Below are 25,280 nucleotides of genomic sequence, written 5' to 3'. Positions count from 1 at the left end.
CGCGCTTAGGGTGGCGAGGTGTCGCTAGGAAATTTCTAAAACGGTATTCGTTTCACAAGAGTCCCAAGAAAGGAGACCACAAAGTGGGACACCATCGTGTCGATATGCGGCTGATGTAAAGACGGCCCTTATCGTGCCTGTCCAATGCATTCCTAGCACTTCCGACTTAGAGAGAAAGAGAGAAATTGATGTTCTGAGGCTTGAACAACATAGAAGGGACAGATACAACCAAAGCCTGAAATTGCCTAAGAAATCAACGATGAAAGTCACTGAAAAGGTTAGCCAGCTGTAGGGATCGAACCCACATGAACCCATTTGTTAGCTTAGCTCAATTGGTAGAGCCCTGGACCGGTAATCCAGAAGATGTGGATTCGATCCCTACAGCTGGCTAACCTTTTCAGTGACGTTCATCTTTCATCGTTGACTTCCGACTTGCTACGAATCGCTCACTGATGAGTAGTATGCGCTCAGTGTCCTCTGGAACTTTACATTGAACTCATTCTGATGAGGAAGCTATTCCGATACCGGGTGTATAGGAACGCGTGGCCTGCGGGGAACTTTCAGCTGGAATCGGTGGAGTAATGATTCCAGTGATCTGGGCGTCCTTGAAGGTAAGGAGGAGATCTGTCCTCTGGAGCAGTGATGTTCAATCAATCACTTTTTATCAGTTGGATTCGCAGAAGACCTACAGCACGTTTCGCACCAGAGCCGGTGCAATCAATCAAAGAGGAAAAAAGCGGGGGAATTCGTACCGTGCCACCGAATTGCAAGCATCCTCGGCCGAATCTAAACCTACTGGTCACCTTAATGACTAATGCGTCAATGAGAAACAAAAATATACAAACGTTTGCGGGCGTGGAGAATGGCAAACTTGAGCCTCGACACCATAGAGGAACACAAGTATACTCTGTTTATTAATTACACAAGTGCGCCAACTTCATATATACATCAGTGTAACGTCTCTAGCCGTTGCTGTGTGTCATTGTTTCATATCCCGGAATGCCAGAATGCCGTCGAATGCATGAACAGCCGCTGCACAGCAACCGAGCACCTGAAACAAGAAAGGTGGGCATGCTTAACAATATGTCACTTCGTCTTAAAAAAAACGTGTATTTTTTACCACAGAGATGCAGCGATGACGCAAGGACAATTTTGCCCAAGCATTCAAACTAGAAGACCGATGTTCTTTTGGCCAAATCGTTCATAAAGGGTCGTCGCATTCTTTCCAGTTGATTTCGAAACTATGGTGTCATTTTATTTTTCGTTGACCGCTAACTACTGTATCAAAAGCCCACGCGAAATAGTGGAGTAGTTTGACTGCTATTCGATGGAGTACATGATGAGAGCAGACGCCGGATGTTGAGAGTATGCATGAATTCCCTCTGTGGAAGAAGGCAAAAACGTCATTCCCTACACCGCCAATTAGATCACGGCCTTGAGAAAAGTGATGTCGCGGTCATGCGGGCGTCTGAACGGCGCCTTTCTAAGCTGAGCACAGCCCTCTCACTCCTCCTGTTAGGGAGTGTCTTCACGCCGATGTCGTTGCCCCCGCTGCGAAAGCAGTGCTGATCTTTATTCGTTTACTGTAGAAGTGTTTTTTTTTTTTCGCGCGAAATTATTTTTCGCGTTTTTCGCGCACACCTCCAAAATCGCGAATTTAAGTTCCCGCGAATAACTCTGGCCATATGAGGGCGAAAATCGTTCGGCGTTCGACGCTGTACCGCGACTACCTGACCCTTTCTACTCCATGTAGCATAATGGCCGTGTAAATGGCATGTAGCGTAGGCAGTTTAAGCAAGCGCAGAAGATTGTTTTACCCCATCAGGCAAGATGAAAAGAAATCAAAATTCATCATGCTTTTGTTACTCCTATAAACGCTTTGCACTATACATGCAATATACCACTATACCACGAAGCCAGAACATGCCTTTCCCCGCATTCTCAAAACCAGCTTGAATGATAGTACCACATCTCAATCGAACTGGTCAGTGCCCCGAGTGATAATTAATAAGAACTGCTAAAATAAACTGGCTAACTTGCACACGGCCAGTACTATGGCCTCCTAAAGGGTCCCTAAAGGCCATTTGACAGGGCCTTTCCTCCCATCTCTGTGAGGAGAAGAAAGGAATAGACCTAGAATGCCGCAATCCACGTGAACAACGGATGTCTTAGTACGTGCTGAAATATGACCGAGTATTGACGGCGGCACGATATGCAAGAGCAAAGCATTCCCGGAAACCTGTGTCGCGAATTTAAGTTCTCGCGAATCAATCCTCAAAGCAGCTCTGCTCGAAAACGCGAAACTATTTTCCACGCGGAAAAAACCACTTCTACAGTATTTAATTTTAATTTGTTTAATTGTTTAATAAGTTTAATTTGTTTAATCCGTTTATTTAATATCTAAGTACTTTTCGGACGTAAAAATTAGCCAAGTATATTGTCGCCTGATGCCGAGCATAGTGGTATCTGTTTCATATATCCAGTTTCCGGATGCGACATCCCTTTAAAGGGGTACTCCAGCGCAAAAAAAAATTCTCTTCGCGGTATGAAAGATCCCGTGACCATGACAGTAATGCAAAAAAAAAAAAAAAAAAAAAAACGGGATTCATCCGTTCCGGCGTTTGTAGTTAAAACGTGAAGAAAAGTAGCAATTCGGAGGTTCCTTCTTCCTTCCTCCAAATCGGCGAAAAACGTCAAGGGTACGTCACCTCCAGCGCACTCAATGAACCTTTTTCACCATCGCGTCGTATCCTAGCGGCTGTCCAGCGAAACACGATCGGCGCGCGCCAAACCACAGCCGGAGCCATATTGACGTAATTTATTGAATAAGTAGTGTAAACGTGCGAAACTCGAGCACTTCGAGTCGAAGACAAGACAAAAGCACGGCGCCAATCAGCCACGTGATTCAGACGAGGCCAGAGGCCCCCCCAACCCCGATAGATGTTTATGTAAGCCAATACCATGTACATCCTCGAAAGAGGAGAACCAGTCGGACAATAAAGATGCTCCCGACCAGACGTGCGGTTTCGATCTAGACAATCGTGAGTGAGATTGTCTACAGTAGGGAACCCTGTTCGGCGCCGTCAGGGTCACAGAGCATACCCAGAAAACCACCAATGTCCCACAAATGTCCGGAAGATAATCGCCACAGATATTTGGATATCCACTGGAGTTTCGTGTGGATCCAAGTTATATCTACTGGATATCCACAGAAGTAGCACTTTTACCTTTTTGTTTGGTCTCCTGGTGGTCTATTTAACGAATTTCACGGAGTATCTGGATATGTGCTGGACATGCTAGTGCCCTAGCATTTTAGTGTATATTCACTTATTCTTATGAGATATATTAAGACGCATTATTTGCCACTCTATATTATTGCTAGGTTTCCGGCAGTACCATTCAAGATCTGTTATAGTACAGCAGCACTGTGTAACCACCATATAAATGGCGTACCCCGCCGAGCCGTCCTGGCCGCCTCACTTCGACGGAGGAAGAGAACCCTTGAAATCATCTCTTTGGGAACTGTACGGAGCCTATACTGAAATACAACTTTTGGGGGGCACGTTCAGTAGACATAGTGGGGCGTAAAACGTTCGTAAGAGTGACCGTAGGTGGATGCGTCTTCGCAATTCCTGTGCATCTGCATCGAGTCAAGGTATACCGAACAACATTCCTGACATCCTTTGCTGACAAATACTGTCTTTTAATTCAGGTTATCTTCTCGAATGTGATCACCTCCTCAGCAGAGCTGTAAGATGAATACGTTTCCTCTGTCGCTTGAAGAACACTAACTAAATACTCTGCACAACACGCTAACGTTCATATATATTGTTCAGCCTATACCTCGCGCTCACACATTGGATGATGATGATGTGGGCGATTCACCGCGGCTGAGGCAGTACACTGCCCTATTGTACATTGGGAACAGATGAGGGGATGATGAGGGGGGGAGCACTTTCAGAGATCCATCACCAGACCGGTGGTGCGTAAGTACTCCGCAAGAAGACGAAGGCCTTGTGTCTGGTGGGCAGCGTTCGGCCACGGTCCGAGGATCTTCGCGAGGTTGAACGGCCATTTGTCAATATGTTGCATAGAAACTTCCATCAGTGCACGCTCGTGGTGACATTGCCCACAAGCCAGGATGACGTGGCAGAGGTCGCCGTACACTCCACAAGTAGGGCAGAGGGAAGACGAGGTGGAGCCGAGACGGTGTTTAAAGGCCTGTGTAAATGCAACATTGAGCTTCATGCGGTGGAAGAGTGCAGTAAAGGGCCGCCGTAGTCGCAGAGGAATTTCCACAGAAAGCGTGTGGTCTGCACCCGAGATAACGGAGTGGGCTATGTCGTATTGCCATTGGGCTTTCATCTTGGAGGTGTCTTCGGTCGCCCGGAAACATCATTATCGAAGGAAAAGCTGCATGCTGATGGGCGCTCAAGGCGGCTCTGTCAGCTTCTTCATTACCGCTGATGCCGACATGTCCGGGGGTCCATTGCAATGCGACTGTGTGCCCTGCAACGGCCGCCTTCTTATAAACTTGCAGGATGTCAAAGACAACAGGTCTGAGGGACCCGCGTATCTCCAAGTTGGCCACACACTGGAACGCGGGTATTATGTCTGTAAAGATGACCCAGAACTGAGCTGGGCTGGCAGATATTTTTTGCATAGCAAAGAGAATGGCGTAGAGCTCGGCACGCGTAGATGATGTTCTGTGCGAGAGATGGTAACCACAGGAGACTGACTGAGATGGAATGACAAATGCCGAGGACCAGCCATCCCGAGTAGATGACCTGTCAGTGAAAACCAATGTTGTCGTCGTGTACCTGTCATTCATCATGCCCAGGGTAAGCTGCTTGGCGACACACGGGGCGGTATCCCTTTTCCTACCATGCAGGTCAGGAACAGTTAGGCGGATGATTGGGCTTGACAGAGACCATGTAGGGGCACTGGGAGATACCATCTTCACCACGAAACGCGGAACGCTAGGCTTCAGCTGAGCAATCACCTGGCTGACCTTGCAGTGCTTGCGTCCCAAAATCTTCTATACGAGCGGGTGCCACCGATGATGGGATAAAAATCGGAGGAAAAGTCGGCAGGTCTCACCGTAGCGAAGAACGTCCAGCGGGGTCTCCTTCATTTCAGCAATAACAGCTCGGGTCTCTGCTGCTCGGGGGATGCCAAGGCACGCACGAAGGCTTCGCGCCAGGAGGCACTGGAACCAATGATCTGAACATGTCGGGAGGCCATTAAGCACCGGCAAACTATACGCGAGCGACCTTCCTACTAAAGCTCTTTGGACGGCCAACAGAGAGCTCGTGCCACTGTCCCACATGGTGGACACTCGAAGGCAAGACGGACACTACTGCACGTGTCTCGACCAGAAGACACAAAGGAATGCATGCGGCCTGTATCTCACAGAAGATGAGTGACTTCACGATAGGTAGAGACGTCGCGTAGAGATCCATATTGATCTTCTTGACAGTAGCCTTGGTCGTCACTGCAGTTTTGTCTGCGTACTGGCCAGCTCTACGTCGTTTCGTCAGACATGGTCTACAAATTTCTTCACAGTAAGACAAAGAGGAATGTTCGCCAAGTTCTTCGTCGAACTGCACCCATTGCACGTGTTCAACCCTTTCTTTCTCACGGAGGTCCACGACCGGGATAGCGGCATAGTGTTGTGTACCGACCAACCAACGAGAAGATACTCTTTGAGCTTATTTTGCTTGCTGTGCGATGGCTAGAGTAGCGTCCAAGGGGAGGTCCGACTCGAGTAAAATGCGATCCTAGACAATTTGACTGCCTTCTCCACCGGATGATGACAAAGAATAACAAATTCACCAATAGATCCACTTGTCTACTGCCACCTGGTCCGCCTTCGACCACACGATCTAGGACTGGCGAATATAAGCACAGTAAGCCCTGCACCGCAGTAGCATATTCGATATCAGCGTCGGTAGATAAAACAGTTGTAGCAAATAGACTACGTAACACCGGCTGTCACTATGCCTAAAGGTAGTAGAGTAGAATGCCGAGGCATGTTTCTCTGTTCCAAGAGTTATTACGTTCCACCGCAGGCTTCAATGTAAGTGAGAGTCGTATCCATTCCTCCCGCGCAAATGCCATCCTTCCACCAGAATGGTGCGGAAAGCAGGTCGATTTCAATTGCGTCTGGGATTTTCCCAACACTTCTTTACTTCTTTCTTTCTTCTTTTGAAACTCACACCCCCATTTTTTTCTCTCTTGATCACATCATCATCCCCATCTTTACGTGGATATACAAGGCAGTACCGGACACAGATGTCGAACCGCAGAAATTTGGGGTCCCAACATCTCCCTTGAGATGCAAATCCTGCACAAGTCACTGGTGAAAACAGGTGAAAACACCGATCATTTGCGACGCCACAGTGGTCGGTCTGCGGATTAATTTTGTCCACCTGAGGGTTCTTTAACGTGCGGCGAAGGCTCAGCACAAGGCTCCCCGTATTTAACGTCCTTCGCTGAAAACTGGTGTCTGAGCAAATTGTACCCTGCCACCAAGTTGCGGGCGTCCTTCGGCCGGGATCGAACCCGCAACCTTGGGATCAGTCTCCGCAAATCAGCATATGATACTGGGCGACCTGTTACCTTCTCGGTTTGGTGTATGTGCATGCAATTTTGCCCGTCCACTGCAAAACAGGAAAGTATATAACCCGGATAACCTTCTCGTCTCTGTGTGCCATTGAAGCCGCGCCATCTCTACGCGGAAGCACGTAGCCGAGGCGGCGGCAAAAACTTGGGCGCATTCAAACGTCTAGCGTCAAACGTTAGGCCGAAAACGTGCAGTCATGGAGACCGTCCTTGAAACACAGTTAGAAGAAGCAACAAAATGAGCAGCGGTCATTGACTTTTTCCGGAATATTGTAATGCCGCAAAGTACAGAAGTTAGGGGCTTGGAACTATCTCGCAGTACCCCTACATTGTCTCTGTCAAGCCGGTCAAGCCCAATCATCCGCCTAACTGTTCCTGGCCTGCATGGTAGGAAAAGGGATACAGCCCCTTGTGTCGCCAAGCAGCTTACCCTGGGCATGATGAATGACAGGTACACTACGACAACATCGGTTTTCACTGACGGGTCATCTACTCGGAATGGCTGGTCCTCGGCATTTGTCATTCCATCTCAGTCAGTCTCCTGTGGTTACCATCTCTCGCACAGAACATCCTAGATCCGCCCCTGGTGTCATCACAGTGACGACTGCGCACAGCCCACCACTCCGGAATATATCGTTTGACACGTAAGTTAAGCGCCTAACGTATCGTTTAAGCGCCTGCTCTACAACAATGGCAATAAAAAAACGGTTATGTTGAAGCTGCTTTGGAAATCATTCAGTGGATGTTACACACGTTGTAACGTTCGTTACATAGTGTTTCATCTAACGTGATAAAAAATCGTATTAAAAAATTCCCTTGTCTGAACATTATGAGGTCAACGATATTTATCCTCATGGGAAATTTTGCCATTACTTCTGAGCGTTTTTATCAAATTTAATTCGCGAGAAATTGAATTTTGCCAACTGATCTCTGAAAGTTGCCAAGCCAACCTCACGTTTTCTTTTTTTTTTTTTGTTTTTTTTTGACAGGAACAGAAAGCGCACGTCGAATTTACTCAATTGCATTACGAAATGCACTCCCTACTACTTTGGTAATATCTGACAAAAAAAAAAAGAAAAACTAAGTTATGTAAAAATGGCGGCCGAGCTCATGCAGGTCTCCGTTGAAGTATATGGCGGTCATTGAAAAAGCCAGACTGCGGCGGGATTTGGCTTTTTCGATGTCTGTCATTCCCAGGCAACTGAGGCTTGTGTTGTGTTTGCCTGTTTGTATGTTCCAGCCTCAGAACAATTACGTTCCATCATATCAGTTATCCGTAAGGTTAATGCAAGATGCGGCGGTTGGTTGCATTGCAACCATGCTGCCCTGATCAGCCGCAGCTTGGAAAAGGGAAAGTGGAAAGGCAGGTACATGGCCACCTCGCATCGCTTCTTTCGGAGATCTGAGCGTGGCCGGTAATTTGCGCGCCTCGAAACGAAGGTTTTTCGCTTTTTTTTTTTTTTTTTCATGCTATTACCATTGTAATGGTGAACGTATTTTGCAATAGAATGGGGTAATTCCGGCATGCGCTTTCTGTTTCTGTCACACAAAAAAGAAAAGAAAAGACCGTTATATTGACTTGGCAAATTTCGGGGTTCAATTGAGAAAATTCAATTTCTCGCGAATTAAATGTAATAAAAAGTGTCAGAAGTCAAAGGTTGCGGGGCAAAAGGTTTACTAGCACCTTGTAAGACCTGAGAGTGGAAAGTTGAGCTAGTTGGCTGTTGTACAGCTTGGGACAAAAGTTTACGGAACACGGCAGTAGCATATTTCTTCATCGGAGCGGCCTCCTGCTAGGCATCAGGAAGAGATCGAATAAGAAACGGATGACTGGCTATTCTATCCATACATATCCGTATGTGTGTCCGCTCCTCTTTGCTGCTGCGTGTCACTCCAATGCAGAAATGCGACACCCCGGTGTTCCGTAAACGTTTGTCCCAAGCTGCAGGTACATACTGAACGGAGAGCGAGAACACGAAAACAACATCGGACGAGCTCGTTCGGTGTTTTTTTTTCTTCGCTCTCCGTTCGGAATTTAGCTTCCAAGAGGTATTTTAGAGGCTACAACCTGTATTACTGCGTACAAACATACCCCAGCAGCCATCATGGCGGGATACGCCTGGAAGAAAGGAGTCAGAAGGTAGAGTGGCCAGAGCCATAGCGACGTCTGCACCACCAGGAATGCAGAGGACCCACTCAGAAGCAGGAAGGCGATTGTATTCTGCACCGTCTCCTGCGGAAAGATAAACGGGGTGCCATTAGTGAGGTCAAGTGAATTATCGTGCAGCACAGCTTTATGTCGTCCAAAAACCTGAGACATGTGACCTGCTTCGCTTCTAATCGGGGTAAAGTCGTTGAATGTTTCCACTAGTGACTGTTGCAGAATACACTTCACTTACACTGGTGGCAACGCCACCGCGCGTCGTGCATCTAGACAACTGGCGCTGCTTTGCGTCCCGTATGCCGTTTTGTGAGATTATTAAGATATTTCGACTCACGTTAAACCTAAACTCAGGACCGGGCCTAATCCAGTACAGGAATCTAGTTACCAGTACCGGCCCAAGGCTCTAATATGTACACCCTCTTGCGTCTTCTTCTCGAAGGCATGGCGGACATGGCAGAGCGGCAGAACGGCTCTCTTAACTACATTCTTGATATTCATGGCTTTTTTCGGGAACAAACAAAGTGCGCCGCAGTTGCGTGCGCCGCGAGGGGGAGCAAGGTACGTTAGTCATTTACGGTTCCTGAATACTAGCTCCCTCTGTGCAGAGGGAGCTAGTATTCAGGCACCCCATATAGCCATTGGCTGTCGTTCTTCCAGGTTAGTAACACAAAAATCACTTGCTTTATTCCACGAGAATTTTCGATAACTTCCAAGTCTTTTTAACGGAGAACGAATCTTTTTTACCTCGATCAAATGTGACACACACACACACACACACAAAATCTAGACTTGGGAAGACAACAGATGAAAAAGGTTGATGATGATGATGATGATGATTCGAGTTTTTTTGGCGCATCGAGATGAAAAAGGAAGCTTAGCGTACCAGTACAGTATTTCGTGCAACAAGGTATGTCTTTCTGGAAAGAAGGTAAGAGAAGAAAAAGACGCTGGAGCCCATGAGAGAAGCGGCAACTGAAGTCAGGTAGAAGGCGTAGGCTGGTCCCAACATGAGCCACACAGGGGTACCATAGAGCAGCACCAGGTATAGACAGATCGCGCCCAGAATCTGCGCAATACATAAGTGGAACAGTCTGCTTTGTGCTTTTTTTTTTCTCTCATAGTTAATACGGCATTACACGAACACGTGTTTTACAGTTTTAAAGATACATTCTGCGAGCACTGTATAGGCGAATTTGAATCTGTCGAAAAGAGCATCACTACCTTTGCGAAACATCAGTTTATGGGTAGGTGCTTGGCACAGCTCTTACGGGGTAACAGCACAGGTTCGCAGGAAACCAGAGGGGTGTTCCTGGAAAGCTGGAGTGCAGCCAGACGACTGTCTTGGTGTGATGGCGAAATCGCGCGACAAATTCGTGTCTTTCAACGGATGTAAGAAGGCAATGCTCACCGAAGTCTGAATTGGTTCTGCTTTGCATAGAATGAATCCAGACTCTGTAAAGTAACCTCTGTGTTGAGAATGCCTCTTGCCTTTCTGCGGCGATCTACTGAAGATACATCTCCTCCAAAATTTGGAGTCACCGACTTGCTCGATGCTAGTTTTCTGCTTAAAACATTACCGCGAAAATCTAATAACTCCAGGGCAAGCTCTGTGCCTTATGAATAAAAATCCGGATTCTTCATAATCAACTATTTCAACTGATAGTTAAGCAACATTCATCCAAACACAGTTAATCTCCTCGAAAACTTAGTTATCAGTTACAGTTTATCGACAGAGTCCGAATTTGCCTATAAAAGCATGTAACCATCTGTTCCTGCATTTCGACACGCGAAAAATTCCGCGATCCAGTGAGCGTGCATATAATATGCGGTGTCATGTATAGGTAGAGGGAAAAACGAGAAGAAGAAGAAGCATTAGGTGAGCCGCCGCCGATGACTGCTCGGAACATTTACTTGCATTACGTAACCATATAACAAAAAGTCTGAGAGTGGACAACAACAACAAGAAAAAAGTTACCCGTTCTGTTGCTCGCTTTCAGGTTTCTCTTTTGCCGCACCGTAGAAACGACAAAATTATACAAATGGGGCATGTAACAAGAATCATTCCGACTTTCCAGTTTCCTCGAAAACGTCTTCTCTATTATTCAAGTGCATGCAGAACATGCGCTCACGGAAGCAAGGACCGTCCACCTCAGCTTCCGTCAGCACTATATCCGCACACTCATCAGACAAACACTCGAACAGTCAACTTACAGAGTCAGCTAGCTCTTCACCATACTTGAATCATCACTAGAACCGCCGTCCCATAATTTATACTCACCACTTCAACGAGTTTATAAATCCCAGCCCGCGTATTGAATATCCCGAAGTTGAAACAACCGCAGCACACACCACTGTCACCGGTCGTCGTGACCACTGTCTGCAAGGGAACATTGACGGGCACTGTCCTCACTGTGGGTCGTCCCACAGCGCGATTCATTACAGGTCCCTGAAAACAAGCACCCACCGCTGAAGAAAACAGCATGTGGAAAACGGTAGTGCCGTGCGTTTGTCGAGTTCTTCCACTTTTGCTACCAGCAGCGCACGCCTGTTAAGCAGCGTCTGTTTCATTTGTTTGTCTGCCGCTAGTCGCATGGCGGGACATTGCACCGGTGAGATGTCTCTGAGGAAAGATCTTAAGGGGGAAGGAAGGTGAAAAAATAGTTCCACGAAGCCAGGAACCACAGTCGGCGTTACTTGCCAATTTTAGGGTTAGTGTCGCCCGGCGCACCCAGCGCTGGAAATAGGACCCAGTTGAAGTGACGTGGTGTGCGTCTCAAGGAAGGCGTCAGTGAGTATGAGGTAGTCCGGGACATTATACACGCGGCGGTGTTTCGCCGGCTTTTTTTTATGTGGCGTACGCGTGGTGGGCTGTCGAAATGAAGAAGTACCGTTGTGTTTCCGCTTCGTTTTATTTATTTATTCATTCATACTCGAAAGGTCAAGAAGGTGTTACTTATTGAGGATCTAATTCTTTGGAGCCGCAGCCCAAAGGAAACACGGAGCAAATGCCAGATTTGTAATGCGTGGGCACACGAAGCTTGCGCGCATAATATAATGAAAAGCTTCATTAGAGGAGCTGTGGACTGTGCGGCTAATTTCCACATCGCCCAGCGAGACTGTCAGGTGGTACGGAACGGTGCGGTATCAGTGACACCCGGGAAGCAATCGGCAAGCTTGTCGTGTACCCCGCGCGAGCAGGTATGAAAATTTTCCGAGAAAATACCGTCTTTCTTCCATTCACCCGTAAACTCCTTCCCCACTCGAAACTGAATCTGACCGGGGAAGTTTTAACGAGAGTGTCCCATCATCGGATTGTGGGGGTCACGGTGGGTCGTACTCTGTCTTGGAATGCACAGGGGAAGACTCCCAAAGAACGATCTGAGCCCGCTTGCACGAACGTTGAGGCTACTCCTCAGAGCTGCCCTCAGTATCTTTGCCAGTGCTCTAAGAAAGAGAAGCGCCGAGGACAGTACCCTGTGCAGAAAGCACTACCGAAGGTACCGCGGGCAACACTGAGGAATTGTCTGAACGTTCATGCAAGCGCGCCCTGATACACGAACCAATGTGTCTATAAGATGGCGTAGACATATAGGCAAGCTGGTGGATGAGATCCATGATGAAAACAACTTGAGCTTGGGCAGCAAACGCACAAAAAAGACGCCGCGGACGAAAAAATAATAACTGAAGATCCGTGTTTGGCCCTGTTCGGCCAATTAATTTTCTTTTTGTTGCGAAATAGCAGTTCGCAGTTCGACGTCCCGTTTGGCTGACCTTTCCCCCATTTTTTTCTCTTTCGTCTAATAAATATATCCCCCCCCCCCACCCCATTCGTCGTTGGTGCGTCATATAGTTGCATATCACGTGCCTGTACTTTCCGGCAAATGCTCAGTGTCAGAGGTAACCTTGCAACCAGTTCTTGCGAAAGGTGTGAGGCTCCGACTCGGTGTAACCGCGAGCAACGTTGAACTGAAAGAGGCACCTACATAGCGGCCCTCCGAGTGGCTGAATCACTGAGGCATTACACACTCCTGCTGGCACACCGACGCATCTAGAGTGGCCCAAGCAGCACAATGTACTGAAAGTCGAGTACAGTAGGGGTGGACGGTACATGTCTTATCACTTGTCTTTAGTTTCACGAGTCAATTCAAGGCCTTCCACCTACCCGTCCACCCCCATTGCACTCGACTTTCGGTACATTGTGCTTCTTGGGGGCTCGCTCAATCCGTACCCGATCGCGATCGAGGATACACCAAACTCGATACGATACTGCCCGGAAACCCCACATTTCAAGCCCCTGCCTACAGCTCTTTGTCCCCTTTATGTACTGGGTCGGGTTCCTGCGAGATTCCTGGTCTCCAGTCAACAAAAACCGTCCCGAGGCTTGGTGGGTCCCATATGGAAGATGAATACTCTAGTTCAGGGCAAACCTAGGTAATGTACATGAGAGAACTGATGTTCTGAGGCTGGAACAACATAGAAAGGACAAATACATACAAAGCCTCTTGCTCAAGCTTGCGTCGATCCCGTCGTATGTTTGTGTGTATGAGTGAGAAAAATGTAAGAGTGAAAGGGGGATGAGTGAGAGAGAGTGGTTGACGTGTCCCTTCAGATGACGCGTTCAGATGACAACGTGCAAGCAACACTGGGCGGTCGTACTGCATCACTGGGTATACGTGCGTCCGTTTGATCTGTGCTTGTGTGCACTCAACGCATTGTAGTTTTATCGTTTTTTTTTTCTTTTGCAACAATTAGTGATAAGAAAGGTAGTGCGAGGTGTCTCATCAAAACTTGCGGCAACAAGTCGATTTCTACGTCGGGTGTTGCTTGTCTTCGCTTCTGGAGAGATGAAAATCGCGTCGCTGTGAGTGGGAGGCAGTGCTCCGAAAGACTGGAATGATTGGAATGATTGACACAGCGAAAAATATGTTCCGACCATTTCGAATCTGAAATGCTCGACATCAGAGCACGTCTGATGCACCACCAGCTATTTGTCTTCCAAGAACGAAAAGTGTTGCCGAGCCACGCTGTTCCTACGCTCGGGTGCTCCTATGCTAACCCAACGAGGCGCCCACTCAAAAAGAAGACTCAAAGAGGTAAGAATATACAAAGTGGTGCGGATATTGCCTCCTTTGATAATCGACACAAGTCTGATGGAACTAAAACTATGTAGTAAATTGTAGATGAGGCTCTGAGGGAAGATTCCCCACGTGCAACACGGATGTCGATGTCCGCGTCCAACGGTGGCTCCGAGGAAACTTCGTCGCCTCGTCTGAGTCAGACGAATAGGATACAGAGTCGTAATGGCCTGAACCCATGACGGAACACTGCTCCTAAAGCGCTATGACCAGCCGCGACACGCGCGTGCTTCTGCTGCTTCTACATACCCGGTGATGTCATGCATCGGCTTCCTGCGAGCGCTCTGAGAAAAGGAAGTTTTGGCTTCCTCCTTCCCGACTGTTGTTTCGGTTTAGATTAACTGATATTTCTGCATATTACATCGCTTAAGAGGGAAATCATGCCCATAGCCGGTATTTGGGGCCCAATGTGTACCAAGCGTCGTTCAACAATTTTTTTTCAAAGATCGTATCGAAGTCTCCCTGTAGCGTGTCCCGCTCGTTGGTGGTAGCCAAGGTGGTGCTGAAGACTGGGAGCTGGTGAGTTCGAATCCTACCACCGGCTGTGCTCTCTGAGGTTTTCCCTGGGTTTTCCGAAGACTTTCCAGACGAATGTCGGCACAGTTCCCCCTGAAGTCGGCCCAAGACGCTAGCTATCCCCACTTCTTCCTGCTGTCCTCGGTCCATCTGTACACCGCTCATAGTCCTGGATACTGGAGTCCCGTCAGGATCCAGCGCCTTCCGCGTGTCTCACGGCTAATCTCGTTCCCCATCTTCGCCGAATAGATCCGGAGTTGAAGTTCAGTGTCCCACAAAGCCTTACTCGCCCGGTGCAGTCTCTTCTTCACCGATTTGGATTAAACGTGCCGTACGAGCGTCAGTTTCTTCACAAAATGGGGAGGGCCAACTCTGCGAACTACTTAACGTGCGCCGTTGCGGAGGACACAGAACACGTTCTTATCCACTGTAACAGAATATGCCACCCAACGTTCATCATTGAAGGCCGCTCTCAACCGACTGGACGGTAGACCTTTTGACATTGCACAGGTGTTATGTGTTTGGCCCTTCAGAAAGAGGGATACAGCTCCGACTGCGCTTGTGAATTTTATTGCACAGTGTTCTTTGGAATCCGTTTATTAGGTTTTGTGCACTGTCGGTGTGTGATGTTGTGATTGTTGCCGCTGTACCGTATCTTTGTTGTTGCTATTGCGCTGTCGTGTGACGTTGCGCACGTGTTATCGCCTTGTATGTAATTGTGGCCGCGAGACTACGTTTTGGTGAGTGTGTGTGTTACGACGCATTTCTGTTCTTTTTTTTAATTTGCAGTTTTCTCTTTTTTTTTTTTTTTTTTGCAGAACTGGTCGGGTGCCGAATTCAATTTATCTTTTTTTTTTTTAATTTACTTATAACTTATCATTCCCCATGGCTACTCTTATGTTGAACTTGTGCAATTTCCTCTGACGTCTGAGGGGCGAAAGACTCCTATTGGCTCCATAAGCACGTGACATCTCCCGCGGTAGCACCCCGCAACCTCACTAGCGGAGGTGCCTTCCCATTGGCGGCATGACATGTAACGCGTGTGTGATGGTGTTCGGGGCTTTTCTGTCTTTAAACAGTTTACAGGCGTTTATCCTATAATAATGTATCCCGGAGGTCAATAAATTCATCCGGTGAGCGTTACAGTGGTGCCACAGTCGGTTGAGTTTCGGCGTCTGCAGTGGGTACCTTTATACGCGTCTATTACAGGTCTAGTTTACTGTAAAACTTGAAATTCTGGTTCATACAGGTGTGAATAGCAGTCTTTAATACAGGGTGTGTGTTTTTTATTCGTTGAATTTTTTTTTATTAAAAAAAGCTGTGAGAGCAGCGCTGACGCCATTTTGGCAGGCGGGTTATGCGGCCAGGCTGATATCTCGTAGGACAGTGTACGCGACTACTGGACGACTTATTAGCTAAAATTCATTAACTTATTAATTAGATGTTTTCTCTGAAATGTGAGATAGCAGAATTGGAACCAGTCATCATCATCCATCGTCCCTATTGAACACACTGAGAAGCTAATGTACCTCGAGATATAAACTGCCAAATTTCGCTATGCAAAGCCGAAACCAGAACTTCGCACTTCTCGCACAAACGGCATCTTTGCTGCCCCGCCCTCGGACGGGCCGTGTCTTTTGATTGCGCGGTCTATAAGATGGTCATCGGGACAGTATCCTTTGCGGTGCGGTTCCCGAGAAGATTTTTCTTAAAATATTTGCTGCTCTCAGTTTATCTGTAAAAAAATCTGGAACGAATAAAAAAAAAAAACACTACGTAACTTGGGACGAGCTATCGCGTCCACTTTAACGTCGTGTCCCAAGGCGAGACGGGTCGAAACGACGCAAACCTTAACGGCACCGGAGCCAGCGTTAAAGTCCCAATGCAGTTTAGACACGCAACCCTAATCACCGAAATCTTTATGCTTACAGCTTCATCTTACTTAGTCTTCCATGCTATAACGTCAGATTCATCTTCGGAGTCCATCTTGCACGATCTCAGTCACGTTCACCCAGGTTTGGGTTCGCTTTCCATACCTTCACTATATGCTATCAAATATTTTCTGAGGATGCTACTGAAGAATCTCCTCAATGTTCGTGCAAGCGGGCCCTGCTTTAGATGAGGGCTCTCGAATTCTGGCAAGGCGAGATTTTCCCTCACCTCGAGTAGGTGAGGATAAGTCAGTAATTGGACAACGATTCTGTGAATAATAATTTATTGAAGCCATAAAATGCCACTACAAATCGCATTCCGGACTGAAAACTAATGAGATTGCTATAGCGTTATAAATATATGCAGCGACAGCACGTACACAAAATAATGGTGTTGTTTCATGGCTGTAGTTATGATTTTCAACAATGATGGACGTCATCTCCAAGCAAGATAATGCAATTGATGAAGGATCATCAAAATGTCTCGCTGTCATGCCACAATATTCGAGCAATAATCTCCCGTGGATTGTACCTTCTTTAAGACGTGAAAAGTGACACTGCGCGCCGAGGCACTTATTGAACGCTGGTAATGACACCGTTTGTCCGAAAGCGGTCGTACGAAATATCTTTTGGCAGCCATTAAACCTTAGGCATACGTTCAAGGCACGCTGAAGTGTTCCTTCATGCAATGGTAAGTTTAACTCGAGTGGTTGTGCACAATAGTGCAGTGGTCAAACGTTTGTAGTTGCAGCAGCAGTGTTCTTTTTACAGCGTGCGATCCCTATCTTGTGGATCAAAATTAGCACTAATATTTTGCAAAGGGCTATTGCATCATTGAAAGGGAAGAAAAAAATGCTATGACCGTCTTTGGCTCGGCAAAATATCAAACATACATACAGACATGCATCTATCAATTAAAGAATAACAGAGAAAGTGCGTCGTTACGAAAGTGTATTGTTGATATTCAAATATATTCTTCGACGGATGTAAAAAAAAAAGATCCTGCTTGGCATATTATAACCACGTTTCATAACTGTGTGAGAGGCATAAAAAAAAAAAAACTCCACTAGCTGTTTATCTGCAATTGCTGCACATCCAAAAAAACAGACACATGACCTTATAACTTTGGATGTCGTGTTACCAGAAGTCCCTCATTATAGCACGGGTGTATCGTCACTATTTTCTCAGCAAAAATAAATGCCACTCAAAACAGGCAGTTCCTGAATATTGGTGAAAGTTCACGATGGAGCAGCATCTAAGAGATCACAACTAACGGACAACACTAAGGAGGAACCTACAGTTATGACATGATTCAAACCTCACACAAAATAATGAGGCGCAAAAGCAACAGACGCAGCGCAATGGCGATGAATGATGGCGCTAGAAGGTAACAGAGGGGGGGGGGGGGGGGGGAATCTGTTCTTTGAAAGTGGAGACTTCTTGATATAAGCCTCATAATCAAGAATCGTTATTTAGGAGAAGTCAAAATAAAAGACTCCGACGACGCACGCGTAAATTTCATCTTGTGCCAATAGATGGCAGTTACCTTACAATATCAGGCTCGCTTCGAATTTCTTGCAGAGGTTGGTTTTCGCGGTAAGAATCACAGTAACCGACCTGACGTCGAGTAGAAAGTTGCTACTACAGTGCTACCTACCTCTTTCATTGCCAACTGGACAGCCCCATCAGCACCATGCGAACCAGCTTTAGGACTATCGACACCAATACAACAATGAGACATTAAACAGACACAACTGTGCACCGGAGTACGTCACCTACGTCGCGTACCAGCAATCTCTTAAGTATACCTGAGCGCCACAGAACGTAGACACACTTAGTCACGAAACATATCGCACTGCGTCAGAAAGCCTGCATATGTCACACCAAAGGCACGTCTACGCTTACAGCAAAGTGGCAAAATAACCTTCGAGTCACAGTACCGTCATCCAGGAACACGAAAGCAGTTTTTGTCATTTTTCTTCGAACTATACCTTACGCCGCGTATGGTGGATCTACCGGTCGCATCGCAAAACTGTCAGGGTACATCAGTCGATTCACCGCGTGGGTACCACCATAGAGGGCGGCGTATAGAGCGTGCGGAAACAAAATGGCGTCGAACGCTTCCGCGAGCACCACAGTGACGGGGTGACTGGAACGAAGCTTATTCGGTGATTCTAGTGTACAGTACACAACGAACATGCGGTGCAACATTGCAGTTGAAAGTACATGGCATTAGTAGAAAGAGTGTCACATAAAGGCAGCATTTCTCGCCAAACTTCCTCAGCGGGCTGGACGGTTGATTTTGGTGTTTAGCCCTGACGGAAGATGCGGAAGGACATGAAGGCACCAACCAGGTACAGGCATCCGTTCATGATAGCGAAGACCTGTGAAACAAAAGAATCGAACTTGAAACTCTGGGTGCCTTCGTGAACGCGCTCATCATCGCCATCATTATTGTCGTCATCGTTCCACGAGTTTTCCACCAATGTAACTGTAGTAAGTGACATTCGTAGAAGGGAGGGACATAAAAGGCACAACACATCCAATGTTCACGACGAGGCCAAACACCTAATAGATAATTCTTCCTATCATGATCGCAGAGGCTTGAGGGTAGTTTCATTTTAAATCGAACAATGTGCGGAAGTCGTGTCCAAGTCCAAACGAAAAAAAAAAAAATGTTGGAGGGGACCTCAGATAATATAAAAAGCGCCCTATGCGGAGCCTGTGCAGGCGATAGTTTTCGAGGTGGAGAGGGAGAAATTCAGAAGCTTCTTGCACGCATTTTCTTCTGTGCCGAGTTTGAGCGCTTCCTAATCCGTTGGTTTTCGATATAGAAGATAAATTCTTTTTCATCGAAGCGAGAAGTCTACTGTCTCTATGTTGCTCAGCTTACACTTCGCTAGGACTCAGTTGATTTTATAAAAAATTGAAAACTCGGCCCGAACGTCAGAAAAACCCAAAATTCGCCACTACGTATCTAGTTACACGACACCAAGATTAGTATCATTCGATAGCTCGTGAAAGACCCGTTCGTACGATATCAGGTTTACTTATATCACTGATGTGCGGTTTCATGGAAGTGCGTTCAGTGAGTTGAGTTTGATTATAGAAAAAAACCCGGAAGATATTGAATTCGTCACTGACGAATTCTGCTACTCCCACAAGGAGAAAGAAAAGGAGAAAAGGAGAAAGAAAAGAAAAGGTGAAAAGCTAAAAATAGAAACACATCACCCCTCCCAATCACCGAACTGTACGTGCATATGCGTAGCTACATCCCCTACAAGTGAGCTGAAGTGCAAGAAACAAAACTGCAACGGGGAACTCGACGACATGCATGCGGTCCTAAAATACAGATTCCATCTCACTGCTCACTATGAATTTGACAAGCGCTGACAAGTGCGTTCAAATGCGCAAGGTATGCTCACATTCTCCATATTTGACCTCGGTTATATGAAAAATGCCATTTTCTTTCTGATAATTTTCGGCACCTGAGTAGCTTCATACAACACCTCATAGATAGCAGAAGGCCTGCTGAGGATGCTGCTATGACGTCAATGAAAGAGCGAACAAGAGATAAGCTCGAAGCAGCTCGCAAAGCTCACCCTCCGTGAGTTAGGCAGTGCGCAGGCCTTCTACTGTCTAGGAGGTGTTGCTTCATACCTCTCCTTTACATTGTCACAGAGATATTTTTCATTTTTTTTGCGCCTGCGACGCGCAGATATTTTTTTTTTCCCCCGAGACAGTGTTCGGGAGTGGCGGCTTTTCCCTGCGCCGGTCGTTTCCACTCGTGCGTCAAAGCGTTTCACCCCATGAAACGGTTTTACTGTGGGCTAAAAAACTTATCGAATAGACCTTAGTCCTTACGTAGTCCCAGCGCGTGGTGTATTTAGGAATATGGTGACCATGGACTGAGGGAGCGCGCAGCGTTCGTTACAAGGCTCTCCGTCGAGTCACCTTTCCGTTCATTGCAGCAGGTCTGGTTTCACTCCCATGTTTGACAGAACAATAATAAAGATATAATATAGGCACTCATCATCGAACAACTTGGAACTGAAAACTGCGTGAGCTGTGCTTCAATCAACCTTCCGCAGGAAGAAGCAACATTCCTAGCATCTGTGATTATGGCCCACGCAGATAAGATATAGGATAAGGATAATATATATGATAAGAAATAGGCTCCTTGATTGGTTCTGGTAGAAGTATTAAAGAATTGTATATGCTAACAAAGACCAGTTGGAAGTTCAGCGTCATCCTCTTGCCTCTTTTGGTCTTCTTAAACCATGTGTACTAGTTAGCAACTACCCCACTTTACCGTTTTCGTTCAACATCACGCTAAATACTGCACAATGGATTGAAGTCTGATAAGGTTTTTGGCCCGCAGTAAAACCGTGGATGTATGCGTGGAAACGACGTGCGCAGGAATGGGCCGCCACTCACTAACTGTGTCTGGGGGGGGGGGGGGGGGGGGATCGCCGCGCGTCTGATGGAAAATATGAAAAACATCTCTGTGACAATGTAAGGAGAGGTATCAAGCTACTCATGTACCGTAAATGATCAGAAAAGAAAGTGGCATTTTTGAGATAACCGAGGTTAAATATTGCAAATGTAGCATATCCTGCGCATTTGAACACGCTTCCAGAAAAACACAGATCCGTGACATATATAAACCTGACATCATACGAAAGGGCCTTGCATGAGCTATCGAACGACACCAATATCAGTGTCGTGCGATCAACCGTTACGGAGGTACGTAGTGGGAAATTTTGGGTTTTTCTGACGTTCGGGCAGAGTTACAACATTTTTTTTTAATTCACTGTGCGTCACAGTGAAGTGTAAGCTGAGCAACATGGAGACCGTGGACTTCTCTCTGAAACGAAAAAGTATTAGTGCATCTCTTATATCTCGAAAACAAACGGATCGGAACGAACGGAAGCGCTCAAACTCTGCACAAATGAAAGCGCGCGCAAGAGGCTTCTGAATTTCCCCCTCTCCATCTCAAAAACTATCGCCTGCACGGACTCCGCATAGGGCGCTTGTTATATTATCCGAGGTCCCCTCCAACATATATTTTCTTCGTTTGAATTTGAAGGCGCGACTTCCACACCTTGTTCGATTTAAAATGAAACAACCCAGAAGCGCATGAGTTGACTTTTCCTCGTTCGCTTAATTGTCTCTCGCTCAAAGTACACAGGAAACGCTATAGTATGCAAGGGCCCTGCGAGTTCAAATGGTGACTGATAGATATGTTGATAAATTCAGAAACTGAGTTAAACGATGGTTCGGTTTACATAAGGTCAAACCAAAAAGTAACGGTAGCAGAAAGGAAGAGTTGTACAGCGGAAAAGCTGCACTTTCCGCAAGTGCGCGCTTGTATGTTATTTTTACTCAAACGTCGCGAGCTCCTGGACAACATGTTTCACAGTCATGACGGATCGTCCGTGGGCAACGCTGTAATACAAGCGACATCCTGGGTGACACGCAATGACGGCCAAACAGCTGTCCAGATACTTTCGCGGCGTTACTCAGTGGAGCTAATCAAAATGTATACATAACAGAAGCAGGTCGGGGTTGACAGGTCAGGGACCGGCAGAAATATTAATCAACGGGAAATGACTTTGAAACGTCCTGGCACTGGGCTGTATCGTCTAGTCGGTGCGATGCAGTCCTCCTCGCGTCAAAATTGCGAGGTAGCCCAGCAACGAATCATATACCATCGGCTGTCCGCTGCTTCCCGTGGTTTCTGCATAGAATGGCGGTATTTTGTGTAGACTGTACGGAAGAACGTCGCTACAGCTCTCACAAAAGCCCGCCCCAGACACAGAATTGAGGAAAATATAGAGTCACTAAAAAGTCGTGCACGTTCCTTCAGTACTTAGCTGTTGGTGATAAGCAAATATTCCACGCGTCCTTCACGTTCTGTCTGATTCCAGCCTATATGACTTTGCAGTTTCGTGGCACATGATCACAGATTTTACCGTTCTAGTTATTTTTCATCTCGTACGTTTTCTTCCTTTTCGCTATCGTGTTTTACAATCGCTTTCACAGAAGGCGTCGAATCTCAGATCCCGCATTCTCTTCACAGAGGTCCCACTGCGAGTCACTTAATATTCTACGTGTAATGGATGCCGCAGATCCAGCCGTGAAGCACTCATGCCATCATCGTCATCATTATAACCATCATCATAAAGTCATTCGTTGTTTTGTTCGCTAATGACTAAACAGGACAATGAAAGGCCCCACTGGGCATGAGGGCCCTTAGCCCCTTTAATCGGTCTTGCGTGCAAGGCGCATGCTCGTACAGAATATCGCGTGAAGAGAGCACACAGCCACTAATGAGTGTCTGAAAAACAAGCAGCTCATGCTGTGCGCTCTTCGCGTGTAAGGCCAACACTTTGCGACCTCCAAGAAGATGCAGAGCGTGTTGGCTTAAAGTAGCACAGAAGTCGTTTTCAACACCCTGTTTTCTTTCTGTAGAACAGTTAAGCACAGTAATAAAATGCACCATGAGAAGTAATTCACGCGAATTTCGCGCACTGAATTTCAAGTACGCCACAAAAAGCGACCGTGCGCGGTGGGCAGTACCAGCCTCTGACGTTGCGAGGACGTTGTGATGTCAGCGCTCGCGAATTCGTTCAGAGAAATGTCATCTGCTACTCTGCTGTTCAGGGCTCAGAAGACGCATTGCTCCTCGCTCGGTCGTTATTTTCGAAAAATGCATAGTGCCGTCTTCTACGAAACACTCGCTGGCACTACGGAAGCGACAGCGGGTGCAAAGCAGTGGAACGTACATTTTTCTACCGCGGGGTACGAACATATACACAAAAACACGATTCAAGGAATGGGCGCCGCCATTAGTGCTGTCACCCCGTGGTAGTCCCATAACTACCCAGTAAACCACAAACGTCTATTAGACATACCAGAAAGATCCAAACATCTAAGACATTTGGGATGTCTAGTAGATATCCAGATATATCCACATTACATTCCATGGATCGTCGGAAGCTCGTCCATAACGGTATAAATGCATGTCCTCTGGATGTACCTGCTGGACATTTGTCACGTCCAGTGGACGTGTTCGTGAGGCATTGCGACGTCTAATATACGTCCAGTCGATGTTCCTACCGGATTAACATACGATAATATAGACGTACGTTTACGAAACGTTGTTTCGACTCTCAATTCAATAGTAATTTTTACGTATAGCGCTAGAAGAAAGCGAATCTATCTTGCGAGAACGTGAGAAATTTGAGAACAAGTAAAGCAAGTTTTTCCATTTGTTCGCGTCCTGCTCTCTGCAAAGTATTTACGTAGCACTCTTCCACCAACACAAGAAACCTGTTAGTTTGACAGCTCCACTCAGTAGGTAACCTCATCATAGACAATAGCCTGAATTACAAACACAATATTTGTCAGGAAGGAATATCAGAAATGTTAGCGGGCAGTTTGACTCATTGCGGACGTACATACTAATTGCAGAAACACATCCTAGTCAGCGTTACAAACGTTTTCGGCCCCCACTACACTTAACAAACATCCCGCAACTATTGGTATTTTAGTATATGTTCCGTCCAGTACGCCAATAGAAACTGAGAAATGCCCCAGCCGTGTCGGGTGGGGTACGGCCACGGCTACGTCATTTGCGCTGTTCATGCACACAAAATAGCTGAAAAAGTAGATTTGCAATCCGATCTATACATTGTCGTATGTTAATTCGGTAGGAACATCGATAGGACGTATATTAGGCGTCGCAATGCCTCACAAGCACGTCCACTGGATGTGACAAATGTTGTCACTGTAACATCCAGAGGACATACATTTATACAGTTACCTCCGACGATCCGTAGTACATCCATTCCACGTTAGGTGGACATATCCGGATGTCAACTAGACATCAAAAATATCCACGGTGTAACATCCTCTGGATGTCCATTAAACGTTTGTGGTTTACTGGGTATGCCCGTGTGGACTGCCGTTTGCAGAGTTCGTTGATTTTGTTGCATCTTGCAATCACTTAAGACGGTTGTTCAGCTTCTCAGTTTGCTGCGAGCGCTCGGGAAGCGATGTGGAAAAGATATTCGAATCGGCCAGCACTCCTCACGTGGACAATATTGTACATATCGCACGCGGATGCAAGTAGGGTAAGGTGAGGCAAGATGAGACACGGGGCAAGACGCGACATTTTCTGCTCGACGCCGCCTGTCTCAGAGACGCGTTGCTCCATGCGCTTGAAACTTCACCCATAGGTGGCTCTGCATGTCCGCTTTATTGCACGTGAGCATTTTCCGGATTCATGTATGCGTTGAAGAGAAAACAAATCAGTTACTTCTGCCACGAATGTGGAGACCCGCCAAAGAGGCGCAATTTTCTGTAGTCCTTTCTCTTAGTATCTGTGCAGCAGCGTTTCGTAGACTTATTCTGTCAATGTAAGTTCACATCCTATTTCTTTATTCATTCATCTAGATATAAGCAAAATATTGGCACTCTTGGTTATCCGGTGTTGAACAGAAAAAAATAATATATCCGATCATATGCACGGGGCAAAACGCGATAATTTAATGTAATTTAAATTTAATATAATTTAGAAACGATAAGTCAACTATTAGTTGGATTTATGCTTGTTCCTCAGATTTCTTTTTTGCATATTGTCTAGGATTTTCCAGCAAATTTTCCTGTTTCCTAAGATATTTCCAGCAAAGCAGAAGCGCGCGCAAAAACGAGCGACCAGCGACACATCAGACTGGCGATGCCTTGCTTGCAAAGGACGGTGGAGCAATATAGCTGGGTTCTGTGTGGTTTTATTGCAAATCATGTGGGCGGTGGGCTCAAGGGGGTTGTGTAGGGGCCCACGGGCTTTACTTTGTCCGCTTGGAGTACAAAAAGTGATTTGTATAGCTCATTACCATGGCGTGT

The 25,280-nt window shown here is 46.5% G+C and overlaps 2 protein-coding genes across 3 annotated transcripts in view; both read right to left on the bottom strand.

Moving 5' to 3' along the window:
• Positions 1-897: 897 nt before the first annotated feature.
• Positions 898-11,446, bottom strand: LOC135399786 (protein singles bar-like). The gene is made up of 4 exons (XM_064631521.1): positions 11,067-11,446; positions 9,672-9,854; positions 8,717-8,857; positions 898-1,051 (listed from the first exon to the last, which is right to left on the bottom strand). Exons 1-4 carry the CDS (start codon positions 11,268-11,270, stop codon positions 980-982), a joined length of 600 nt encoding a protein of 199 aa, XP_064487591.1. The 5' UTR covers positions 11,271-11,446; the 3' UTR covers positions 898-979.
• Positions 11,447-16,637: 5,191 nt separating this feature from the next.
• The window catches only part of LOC135378326 (uncharacterized), a 42,140-nt gene continuing 33,497 nt past the window's right edge, over positions 16,638-25,280 (bottom strand). For both annotated transcript variants that reach the window (XM_064611329.1, XM_064611330.1), the window contains exon 4: positions 16,638-18,754. In XM_064611329.1, the coding sequence (XP_064467399.1) occupies positions 18,680-18,754 (75 nt within the window). In that variant the 3' untranslated portion in view covers positions 16,638-18,679. The remainder of the gene's footprint in view (positions 18,755-25,280) is intronic.

Source organism: Ornithodoros turicata, chromosome 1 (assembly GCF_037126465.1).
Source record: "Ornithodoros turicata isolate Travis chromosome 1, ASM3712646v1, whole genome shotgun sequence".
Classification (NCBI taxonomy): domain Eukaryota; kingdom Metazoa; phylum Arthropoda; class Arachnida; order Ixodida; family Argasidae; genus Ornithodoros; species Ornithodoros turicata.
Note: the sequence above shows the minus strand (reverse complement) of the source record. Positions and strands in the feature narration are given on the sequence as shown.